General features: G+C 48.8%; 1 protein-coding gene across 1 annotated transcript in view; it reads left to right on the top strand.

The window, feature by feature from the left end:
- Fam20a (FAM20A, golgi associated secretory pathway pseudokinase) overlaps positions 1 to 11,785 on the top strand; it is a 53,182-nt gene extending 41,397 nt beyond the window's left edge. Inside the window, exons 2-11 of the mRNA XM_005350658.3 lie at positions 1,049 to 1,233; positions 1,902 to 1,952; positions 3,403 to 3,481; positions 5,950 to 6,042; positions 6,866 to 6,981; positions 7,425 to 7,605; positions 8,588 to 8,697; positions 9,341 to 9,422; positions 9,825 to 9,884; positions 11,162 to 11,785. Of these exons, the coding sequence (XP_005350715.1) occupies positions 1,049 to 1,233; positions 1,902 to 1,952; positions 3,403 to 3,481; positions 5,950 to 6,042; positions 6,866 to 6,981; positions 7,425 to 7,605; positions 8,588 to 8,697; positions 9,341 to 9,422; positions 9,825 to 9,884; positions 11,162 to 11,426 (1,222 nt within the window). The 3' untranslated portion in view covers positions 11,427 to 11,785. The remainder of the gene's footprint in view (positions 1 to 1,048; positions 1,234 to 1,901; positions 1,953 to 3,402; positions 3,482 to 5,949; positions 6,043 to 6,865; positions 6,982 to 7,424; positions 7,606 to 8,587; positions 8,698 to 9,340; positions 9,423 to 9,824; positions 9,885 to 11,161) is intronic.
- Positions 11,786 to 12,180: the final 395 nt, after the last annotated feature.

Here is a 12,180-nt window from a genome sequence, read left to right as displayed (position 1 = left end):
GACTAATATAGAGGAAAATGCCATGAATTTGGAAGTGTGGTGTTGGATATGATGAAAATACTTTGTACTCATGTATGAAATTCTGAAAAAAGAAATTTATTTATAAAGCAAAAAATAAATAGATAAAATGTTTGAATTTAAAAAAAAATGTTTCAAAGCTCTGTTACCTGATCAAAAGTAGCTCACTGTCTGCAGATAAAATGACCTTTCTAAGGAGAGGAAATGCCCTCAGCCCATGTTCTCTAAACTAACAGAAATCATAAAGTGCTAAGTCCATCCACCCTTGTGAGCTGGTGTTCACCATAGATGGGCAGAGGTGGAGAGAAACAGTGCACATTGCCATGTGTTGACTATTTGCACACTCAGAATTCGTTCATAAGCAGGAGTAGTAGCCCCTAAGGTACTGGAGTATGAAGGTGAGTTTTTCTCTATTTCCCTAATTACTTCCTAAGCATAGCGCTTGCCTCCCAAGTGGGATTCTCTGAAACTGTAAATGCCTTGTAAGTTTCTGCTTTTATCCCTACAGGAAAATCTATTTTAAGGTCAGTCAGTGGACAGCCGTTCATCCTTTTCCTCGATGTCAGGACCCACATCCTTCGCTCCCTTTCTCCTCCAGTTGCCTTCTCTCCACCACCTCCCTGTGCCTTGGGATATAAAATATTGTGAAATATAAAAAATCGACTTTTATTGACAAAGTGCAGCAAGAGTCCCAAAGTATAGGGCATGCCTACTTCTACTCCTAGCTGTCTGCCTTTTCTTTCATAGGATTCGTGACAGTTCATAATCCAGTATTTGTGTCTATGCATAACCGTGTAACTTGGCTGTTTCTTGTTAAGACCGGAAGCTTTCTGAGCGCAAGGAAGAAACAGGGATTGTTTGACCCCTGTGATATCCTAAAATCAGCCTAAGCCCTAGCCAGTAGTAGATGCTCAAGTGCTTGTTGAGTACGTGAAAGCATAAACGGAGTGTCCAGACAAAGTGCTTCCCTGGTTCTTTGCATTCTTATGCCACCAATTTAACCACCCAATCACTCTTCTGGCTCTTCCAGGCGGCACAAGATATACAAAGAGCAATTCAACCTCACCTCCTTGGATCCCCCGCTGCAGTTCCGGCCAGAGGCCAGCTGGGTGCAGTTCCACTTAGGGATCAACAGCCACGGCCTATACTCTAGGTCCAGCCCTGTCGTCAGCAAGCTTCTCCATGACATGAGACACTTCCCTACCATCAGCGCTGGTGAGGTTCATGGGGTTAGCCAGGAGGAACACTCTTTCTCCCAGAAGCTGAACTGAGCCATCTCAGCCCAGGCTCCGGGAACTAGTCAAGGGTTGCACCCCTATATGATTATACAAGATTAATAAGAAGCAAATTGCGTTCCATTTGAAGGAGATCTTACAGCATTAATCTCATCACAGAGAGAAACCTAAGACACAACAGAGACTTAGATGCTCTGCTCTCTTCATGGACAAGTGATGTCATTGTTTACTGAGTAAATCCTTTGTACCAGGTGATGCGTTCTTTCTTATACCCATCTGGCATAAAAATCACTACCATTTATAAATGGGGTTAGGCAAGCTGGGCAAAGCCAGTGCCGGAGCTAGGATTCAAACAGAGGCCTACTGACCCCAAGTTTGTGCTTTCAAGCACCTATGACAGGACAAGTGACATGGGAAATTACTAGCAGAGACTGAAATAGACCAAGCATGGCTGGAGTATACAGGGAAGGGCTAGAAAGAATGGAGTCTGGGCAGGAGCAGGAAGACGCTGTAGCCTTCTGGATCCTCATGCCTAAGATTCCCAAGCTTACATCAGTCCCTCCTCCTGTGGAGCGGGGTCAGAGCTGGGAGCCTTTCTTTGTTGGGAACACTGCAGGAATCGCTCATTGCCCTTCTTCTCCTTCACAGATTACAGCCAGGATGAAAAGGCCTTGCTGGGGGCCTGTGACTGCTCACAGAGTAAGTGACCTGACCCAACCTTCAGCTTCCAACGGGGGCTCTCCCTGCCCAGTCTCTGATAGCTCAACACTCCCCGCAGCCGCCCATAGTAAAAGGCATCTTAGAAACTCTGGGGAGCATCAAAGTGGTCAAATGTGATGCCAGCCAGAGTACCAACAGCATCATTAGGGAGCCTGTCAGAAACACAGAATCTCTGCTCTGACTTTCTCCATCACAATCTGATTGTTGACAGAATAGTTGGGGATTGGAATAGGATTTCAGATCCAAGAGGCACTTATACAGGACGGTGGTTCCTGGTGCTGCCTCTTACCTCTGAGGGCTTTAGAATGAGCTATCGTGTGGCTCTGCCTCCCGACGTCTGGGCTCAACTGCGGAGAGGGAAGCCCATGGCAACGTTTTTTAAAATATCCCAGCTGATTCTCATGCAACCAAGGTTGAAACTTACTGGGGAAAATGTCGGACAGAATGGGAAAGCCAAGAGAAAAAGGTATCGGGGCTGCTCTGAGGGTGCTGCAAACCCGTCTCAGGTAGATCTGAGCAGTGAAGCCTGCAAGCTGCCCCCAGCCTTGAGGGGCCTCCATTATTTAGCTAGATGCGCTGAACACACATCTCCATATATGCATGAGATGACACAAACCGGGAACTTGACAAGCTTTAGCGGGAGAATCTTGAGTCCAGGGTCAAACTGCGCTACATAAAAAGTTCAAGGCCAGCCTATGCTATACACAGCTGACCCTGCCTCAAGGTGAAGGAGGGAGAAGAAAGGAGAGGAGAGAAGGAGAAGGGAGGGCGAGGAGGGGACATGAGGGGAGAGGGAAAGGAAAGGAAGGAATTGAAGAAAGGAGGGTACAGAAGAGAGATGAAAAGGCAAGAAGAGTAGGAAGGAGAAGGGAGGAGAGGCAAGGAAAGGGAAGGGAAGAATGACAGGTTAACAAGAGACATGAGTGTCATGGTAAATCTTCAAAAAGTCATGAATTCTCAGGTCCATACATGACATTCTCAAAAATACTCTTAAAACAGGAAGCAAAAGCTCCTGGGTTTGATCCAAGCATTGCAAACCAAATTTGATAAAAACAAGGATTTTACAGTCTTAAAGAATCTTAAATGGAAGCCATTATGGACACGGACATCTAATTCAAAGACATCATAGCAGGGAATCTTAAGATGACAACTGGAATGGAAAGAGAAGCCTGGTCCTTTTAGGAAAACAACCTATGGGGAGTTTCAGTGCATATACTTGGGCAATCCTGTTCCCCAAATATCTGTCCTCTTCCCAAACTGACAGAATAACTGGACTGAGTCTTCTGTACATGGCCAGACAGGGTGGGGTTTGCCCCTCAAGCTTCACAAAGCATGTTGCCTTTGGGGTCTTCTTCAGTAACAAAAAGGGACTGGGTTTATGAGTGGTGCCTCAGCCCTGAACTTAGACATCACCCTTTACCCCTCATAGTTGTGAAACCCAGTGGGGTCCACCTGAAGCTGGTTCTGAGGTTCTCGGACTTCGGGAAAGCCATGTTCAAACCCATGAGGTAAGTGAACCTTCCTCACCACCATGCCCCTGGTGGCAACTCTGGAGACAGTAAAGGTAACCCAGTATCCTCGTCTATGTCTGCCCCACATGTAGAACTATGTTGGCGACAGCGGTAATGACTAAAAACAATAATAGCCACTCTTATTGTTGAGTTGGGTCCTCGGTAGCCTCAACGCTTCACACACGACATGAATTGTGGGTTTGGACATCAGCAGTCTCATGAACCTCGTGACCCAAGTGTTACTGTAATGTCTACCCCGAGGTGAACATACCAAGCCCGTGAGAAGCCAGCTTCTCCCAGACTCCACACTGCACATAGCAGGCCCAAGAATTACAGCCAAGCAGCTAGGCTGCTGAGCTGACTCACTCCAATAATGAATCCTCAGCCTTGCCCAGCACCAACAATCACCTTCTCTTTGACATCGCAAAGTTTACTTCACACAATACTTGCTCTGACTGAAAACAATGAGGAAGGTTGCTATGAAGTCCTGTCCATGTGTACGCTAATCTGTATTTTATTCATAACAACACTTTCCATGTCTTCGGGCTTTATAGTACATGTCCATGAGTGAAATGATGGCAGACTTTGGTATGTGCATGCATTCATGTGTGTGGGTGTGTGTGAGCATGTGTGGGTGGGTGGGTGTCTGTCTGTCTGTCTGGGTCTGTGTGCATGTATACACTACCAGCCCCCAGGGGGTCTGCGGGCCAGAGGCCTGGGTTTCCTGGAGTAGAGTGCAATGCCTTGGTTCGGTAGAATGTTCTCTTGTGGATGACTTAAATAGGAAAGAATGTCCCCATAAAGGATTCCGTTGCTCGAGTCGTGTGTTCCTCCAGAGTCTTCTGCCTTCTCGTGCTGTTTATTCGTGTTAACTTAGATCCGCATTTTGCAGTCCACTGACCGAGGAGAAGCCTACTGAACAGCCCAGTCACGGGCTGTGGTGGTGGAGCCGAGAGACCTGAGCTCTGAATGTGTCTCAGCCTTCTGACTTAGGGAACAAAAGCACCTCTTTAAGTACAGGGTTGCAGTCGGTGAGCCGCGAGTTGGATTCCCTTTGGAACTTTGAACAGCTGCAATGTCTCAGTCCCACTTCCTCAGAGTCCGGTGGGCTTGCACTATGTGGTACCCAGGAGAGGACTCAGGTCATCAGGCTAGGTGGCAAGCGCACTTACCAACTGGGTCATCTCACTGACTCCAAGGTGCTCCTCTAAAAAGTAAAATGTGCAACATATTGGACATGAGACGCACATTCCTTAGTGCTCACAATAGAAGAGCCGTTGATGTCAAGTAAAAATAACGTGGGGTGTGTGTGTGTGTGTGTGTTTGTGTGTGTGTGTGTATGAGAATGTGCAAGAGAGAAAGAGAGGGGCATTTCTCTGTGTACCCCTGGCTGTCCTGGAACTCACTCTGTAGACCAGGCTAAGGTGTGAGCTCCCACCACCCAGCCACCTTCCAATTTTAAATCCATCATATGTAAAATCTGAGAAATTTTATATTCTTACAGGAGAACGTAGCATCCTGCAAGGCCTTCAGCCAGGATGTGAGGACTATGCTAGACCTGGCTGCATCTCTAGGATCCAGCAGCCTCACTGCGGGGTTTCAGCATTGACTTGGGCTCTCTTCTGGCAGCGTGCCTTACTTATTTGGCTTGGGGAAGCTGGCTGTTTGCGTGGTTGTTTGTGGCTCGACACCTGTTTATGCTTACCTTTGCTTTCCCAGTCCTTGGAGCAGGTTGACACGCTGTACTATAAAGTTATTCGAAGACCGTCACCCTTTATCATTTATTAGTGTGAAAGTGAAGTCAGCATGGAGGCCCATGTTGGCCCAGGATGCCAGAAGCGCTTCCTAACATCTCCTAACCACACCTTCCGGCACACTCCTCAAGGTGGCGCTCTTCAGGAATCCACTAGCGACTTGGAACCGGAACCAGATCAATTTCATCTACGTCAGCATCCCTCAGTCCTCTGGCTGGGCCCATTCTCAAGCCTCACCTGAGTTTCTAAGAGTTCTGTCACCTGAATTTCTCCCTCAGATCCATATCTTTCCAGTCCCGGTTCACAATCAGACTAAATTCCTTCTCTAGCACTTTCTATTGCCAGTTTCTGGCTCACACCTCACCTTTTCTCAAACTTGGGCATCTAGATCCCCCACGACCACTTCTGATAACCTGCGTTCTCCCGCTAACACCTGCACGAGAATGTTTGGTTTTCTTCCCTCGGTTTTTTTGAGCAAAATCAGCCGCTATCTCCCAAAGCTTCTTAAGCAGGAAACTTCGCAATGATGATGCCTATAAAAAGCCTGCCTTTTCCTACGTTACATGTCTCCTCCCCACTCAGGAAGGGAGAGGCCCCGTCCTAATTTGTGGGTCCACCATCTACACCCACATGAAAAGCATCAGACAGGCTCTCTCCTCGGGCTTCCTACGGAAGGCTGAGTCCAGGGCATGATTCCTTCCTTCCTTCCAGACAGCAACGAGAGGAGGAGACGCCAGAGAACTTCTTCTATTTCATAGACTTTCAGAGACACAACGCTGAGGTCGCAGCTTTCCACCTGGACAGGTAGGTGCGGCCCCTGGAGATGACAGACTGCAAGGGCCAGCCACCCCCCCGCGGAGGGGTGCTACCCAGGCCTCTGGGAAGAACTCGATAATACTTGTTCCTTCTGGCTTTTCATCTCTTCTACCTCAAGTGTAGCGCCTTCAATTTCTCCTTCCAACCCCATTAGGTTAAACACACAAGGCCTTTAAATGTAATGAACAGTTTATGCATGTTTTTATTTTATCTTCATATTTTTTTATTAATCTTTTTGTTTGTTTTGCTGAGATGAGCTGTTATGTAGCCCAGCTTGGCCTCTACTTCATTCACTCCATAGCTGAGGCTAGATTTGAACTCCTGATTCTCCAGTCTCTGCTTCCCAAATGTTGGGATTACAGATATACACCACTATGCCTGGAAAAATGAAACAATTTAGAAGACAGTCACATTGCCATGGTAGCGATGACATCGCCTTCTGTCCTACTTCCTGATCTGGAGATGAGAAATGCAATCCTATTTACCATAAAATCAGAACACGTATTTGGTCCAGATCTTCAAATGACGAGCATGCACATTCAAGTCTGAGAAATACTGACCAGGACACAAAGTGGATGCTGGGAGCATTCACCCGGGAGCTCAATGGAAGAAGGACCCTTCCTGCATAACATTCGGGGTGAGATCTGCCCTGGACTTGATCGGGTCCATGCAGCAGAAACATCCTGAGCTGATACACTGCCGCTATATTCAGACACACAAGCCAGGTCCTAGCATGCTTTGGCACAGGTACGGGGCTCTTCCCCAGCCCCTGTCTGGCCCTCAAATCTGAACAAGGCTCCTTCTCTTCCAGGATTCTGGACTTCCGACGGGTGCCGCCAACAGTGGGGAGGCTAGTGAATGTCACCAAGGAAATCCTAGAGGTCACCAAGAACGAAATCCTGCAGAGTGTTTTCTTTGTCTCTCCAGGTGCAGTATCAGCTGGAGGCATCATGTCCGCTGTTAGGTTCAGTGGTGGTTTGAGCTCTGCTATTAACACAAGCATTGTTGGGGTGGGAAGGTGCTGCCGCCCAACACTTCCACCCATGCCTGCTTAAACATAACACCAGATAAACTATGGACAGTAAAAAGGTGTGTGAGATGCTGACCCATCCCCACAATGCTGGCCTCCTGGGAGCCAGAGATTATCAGTCCAGTCTACCAAAGAATGTTCACCACACGATAGGATGCTCTGAGACATTTGAAACTTGGTACCCAAGATGTTCTGTTCAGTAGCATCTTCTAGGCCCAACAGCCTTTTCCCAAGCTGGGAGTTCAAAAGTCCCCACCCTACCCCTAAGGGGTTTCTTAGGGCAGAAGATGACATAGCTCTAAGCCCCCACTTTAATTCTCTCTCCTCCCTCCACTTCCAGCTAACAACGTGTGCTTCTTCGCCAAATGTCCGTACATGTGCAAGACTGAGTACGCGGTCTGCGGCAACCCACACCTGCTGGAGGGCTCCCTCTCTGCCTTCCTGCCGTCCCTCAACCTGGCCCCCAGGCTGTCTGTGCCCAACCCCTGGATACGCTCCTACTCACTGTCAGGAAAAGAGGAGTGAGTTGGCTTCTTGACCACAGCACCAGGGCCCTGCGGTCCTGCTCTTCAGAGTGGCCACAACTACCACTAACAGCTTATTGATCCTAGGGCCAACAGATTAGATGGTCACTTCCTGCAGTTCATGTATTGGGCTGTAAAGTGCTTATTCTATAGCAAAGAACCGCATAGGAGGCTGGGGAGATGCTCAGTGGGTAGTGCTTGCCGTGCAAGCATGGAGACCAGAGTTCAGATTCCCACTTAAAGCCAGTCAGGGATGGCAGCTACCTGTCATCTGAGCATACGAGAGACAGAGACGCTGACTCCCCACCACAAAGTGGCTAGATAGACCAGAGAGAAGTGGTGAGTTCTGGGTTCAGCAACGACATCACTTCAATAAATAAAGTGGGGAGGGATGGAGGAAGACACTGGACATCAACTTCAGGCCCCACACACATGTGCACATACACATGTGAACATGTGTACATACCACTTACATACCACATGCACCTCAATAAAGAAGCACACAGAGCTGAAGGAGTGAAACCCCGAGCAAAACCCACTGGCTGTATGCCCAGGGCCTAACATATCTGCACAGCAGACACACCAAAGAACAAACAGGTCCATTGGCAAATCACCGCAGTTCTGATGGGAAGAAAAGATGACAGAATTTCTGACAGACAGGACTTTGTGAGGCTGTGTGAAGGCAGGGCATGTAGCAGAGGCCAGTCTGTGGGGGTTCATGGGTGGTGTAGGAGTTCTAGAGAACCAAGACAAAGAGCAACCCAGTGTGATGCCTGCCTTCGCATCACCTGGAATCTGCAACCTCCCTTCCCCCAGAGTCCTCCTGAAGAGAGCCAGCTACCGCCTAGCATCCTGAGGTCACTAGCCCAGGGCAAGCTTGGGGGAGCAGGGATTCGAGAACGTGGGGACCATGTGGAGAGGGCCCCCAACACCCTGGCATCTTGGCTTTTCCAGCCCCAGGACTTCTTCTCCCCCTCAGGTGGGAGCTCAACCCCCTCTACTGCGACACAGTAAAGCAGATCTACCCGTACAATAGCAGCAACAGGCTCCTCGGCATCATCGACATGGCCATCTTTGACTTCCTGATTGGTGGGTACCCCACGCAGGGCACCTGGCAGAACTGCACTGTCTGTGCTTTGCCGAGGATTCTGGGAGACCTGAGCAAAGTCACATTCTGGATGAGGAAGGATGGTGGGGGGTGGGGGGGTGAAGTCCAAAGAAACAAAGTTAACATGCCCTGGTTTCTTGGAAGAGGGTTGGGGTGGCACAGGTATTTATTGAAGGGGTTGCCACTGGTGAGACAGATGCACCACCCTGCCATAAGGCCCAAATGGGCATCAGACCAGAGGGTGGATGTTCTCTTCACTCGGGAGAGGAAGCCAGCATGAAGGCAAGAAATAAGTATATAGCATTGGGAGGGCCAAAGTGAGGCCTCGGCTCCACAAACCAGAAATTCTACCATCTAGTCCCGCTATGACCAGGCAAAGATGATGCATGTTTGAGGATGTCTGGGCTGAGAAAACCCAACATTGATATGTACAAGAGGCACAGCGGCACAATGCTGCTCACTAGGCTGCCAGGCTGAGGCTGGGGGAGGGGTAGAGTAAAAAGCCCGGAACCACTGACTGTGCTCAATACTCAGGCTCCTGTGTTCCACTCCCGGAAGGCAGGTCAGGATCTTTCAGACCTCTGGCCTTCAAACCCTTGCTCTGATCTCTCCCCTCCATTGCAGGAAACATGGACCGCCACCATTATGAGATGTTCACCAAGTTTGGGGATGATGGGTACCTTATTCATCTTGATAATGCCAGAGGGTAAGCGCCCGTGCCCACGTCCCAGCTCTCCCTGTCTCCAGCCATGCTTCCTGCGGCCGCTCGGACGCTGGAGGCCCTGAGGAGGGCCTGCGCTTTGCTAAGTACCACTGAGCCTCCAGTGTAAGAGCACTCTGGGGCCCACCAGGGAACCAGGCTGAGCGTCCCCGTATCTTTTCACTAGCCTTTACTTTCCTATAAGCAGACAGCTTCAGCCGCTGGCCTGCAGAGGCAGGAGGAGCTTGGTTGTAACTTCAGAGGCTTTTGTGACCTGAGGAGGAAGCTATTGAGACAGCTGCCATGATATCTGGCACCTTACCCCAATTAATTCAATAAAGTGTGAGGGAAGAGAGCATCCAGAGAGTGAAAGACTCCAGGCTTGCTGAAGCCCGTTTCTTCTCCTAGGTTTGGACGACATTCCCAGGACGAAGTCTCCATCCTCGCCCCCCTCTCTCAGTGTTGCATGTAAGTGTCTATTCTATGACATACCAAGGGCAGGCGGCAATTCAGACATTTCGTCCTGCTTGGAGCCTAGCGTGGAAGCCTTCATTGGTTTTCCCTGGTCAAGGACATTATGGGCAGAATGACGTCAGCTTGTCAGCTTCCCCAGTGCAACTTCCTTCAGTCGCAAAGCAAAATCTGCTTTAGCAGAAACCGAGTTTAGGTCTGATCTTTTTTAAAGTCGCCAACTTTAATCTTTGGCCCACTCTGATAATGATCCACTTTTGCTCTTTGATATTAATAATCAGCCCTTCACTTTTCCTGGTCCTCATGTAGGCTCTGAAATATTGCTATTTCATCACCATCTAAGCAAAACCCTGACCAAAGTCTGGTAAGCTGGGTCAGACTGCAACTCCATCCCCTTCTCCAAAGGACACCTACTTCTGTATCTGTGGCATTTTAGCCAGGCTGGTGACAGTAGGTCCCTCTTGGCTAGAGCTAATTATAAAGGTGTGACTCCGACCTAACAAAACCATCCCATTGGTTCCCCTTGGCACATGCGTGATCCAAATCAACACCTTGGGTTAATCTAAGCATCTCTCCCCCTGGAAAGGATGAGCGGTTGTTTGTATCCAAAATCAGCCAGTTATGCTGCTTGCCTGAGTCTAAAAGAAATCAAAACTCTAAAGTCAAAAGGGACCTAGTGGCTTGTCATTCTTACGGTATTAGAATCTGACACAGGAGACACATTCTGAAGTTGGCAAGTGGAGGTTAGATTTTTAGACAACAATTTTACCTACTGGAAGCTTCTTCCATCAGCTTTAAATCTTAAAATAAAAACAAAAATAAACAAACTCAAGTGCCACTTCATTTGACTCTGTTATCACCGTCAGAGAAATTGCATATGGCTTAGCATCACCATGGATGGCATTACAATTACTAGAGTTCTCAGTTCAGTGGGTAAAGGGACCAGAGTTGATCTGCAGCACCCACATGGTAGAAAGAACCAAGTCGAAGTTGCCCTCTGACTTACACGCACATGCACACATGCGTGCACGCACACACACAAAGATGTGACAGAGTGCTAACAGCTTGGCAACTCCTGACTAAAGATGATTGGACGAAGGCTGCTGCCCTACTGCTAATTCTTTTTCTATGTGGCTTTCACTGAACTGTGTTTGCCTAGAAATAATATCTCCAAGAATACAAGCTGCAAGAGCTGTTGGTGGGGACTGGGCAAGTGCAGACCAAGCTCCTCTCCCTAATTTGCTGACCTGGTCCCACTGGCTTTGTCTCACCAGGATAAAAAAGAAAACACTTCTGCACCTTCAGCTGCTGGCTCAGGCTGACTACAGACTCAGTGACGTGATGCGGGAGTCACTCCTACAAGACCAGCTTGCCCCTGTCCTCACAGAACCCCACCTCCTGGCCCTGGACCGCAGACTCCAAATCATCCTGAAGACAGTAGTAGACTGCATAGAGGCCCACGGGGAACAGAGGGTCGTAGCTGATGGCCGAACACAGCAGTCGGCCCCAGACTCTGGCCAGGCTAATCTGACAAGCTAACGGCTAGCTATAAGGGTAAAACCTCAGAACACACAATTGGAGCCAGCGACGGGTGATGGTGTGTGGGCCCCTGCTGCCCCATTCCACCCTGGGGTGCTGCAGGCCAAGTCATGAGCTCAGGGAGGAGGCAGGGACGCTTTGAAAGAACAAGTGGGATCTTTACCCTTGGATGGAGGTCACTGCTTTTACAGTGCACTGGCTGGGGCTCTTGTCTTCCTAGCAAGCTCTGGCTCCGTCAAGGCTGTGGACTGTCTTCTGAGCATACTGTGAAACCCGGAGCTGGGCCAGGCTTGGAAGGTGTGGAGGCCCTGTTCCCGGGAAGTTTTTACTCTACCATGTCAAATAAAGGGACATCAAGTGGACAAGTGGCTTCCTCGAAGTCCTTACTGTATATGCAGGTACAGTATACTCCCTGTTCCACATTTTAAAAAACTCATCTCCCAAACAGACCTAAAACCTATAAATCTCAAGTTGATGCAAAAATAAAATCACCCTTTCCACTGACATTCCAGTCCCTAACACTATTTAAATACAATAATCCCCACCAAGTCACTCTCCAGTAACTTCTTAGAAATCCTAACCAAAGGTAAGTTTGCTCAGAAAAGGGGTACTTCAGTCTGAAGAGTACCGGCAACTGAGGAGCTGTGTGGCTCACAACCGGCCGAGTGCTTGCTTAGCAGATGCAGAGCCCTTGGTTGGACCCTCCCATCCCCCCGGCACCACATAAAACCAAGCAGGCTGGCAATGCTCACAA

Source organism: Microtus ochrogaster, chromosome 7 (genome assembly GCF_000317375.1).
Source record: "Microtus ochrogaster isolate Prairie Vole_2 chromosome 7, MicOch1.0, whole genome shotgun sequence".
NCBI lineage: Eukaryota > Metazoa > Chordata > Mammalia > Rodentia > Cricetidae > Microtus > Microtus ochrogaster.
This window is presented reverse-complemented; position numbering and strand designations above follow the sequence as displayed.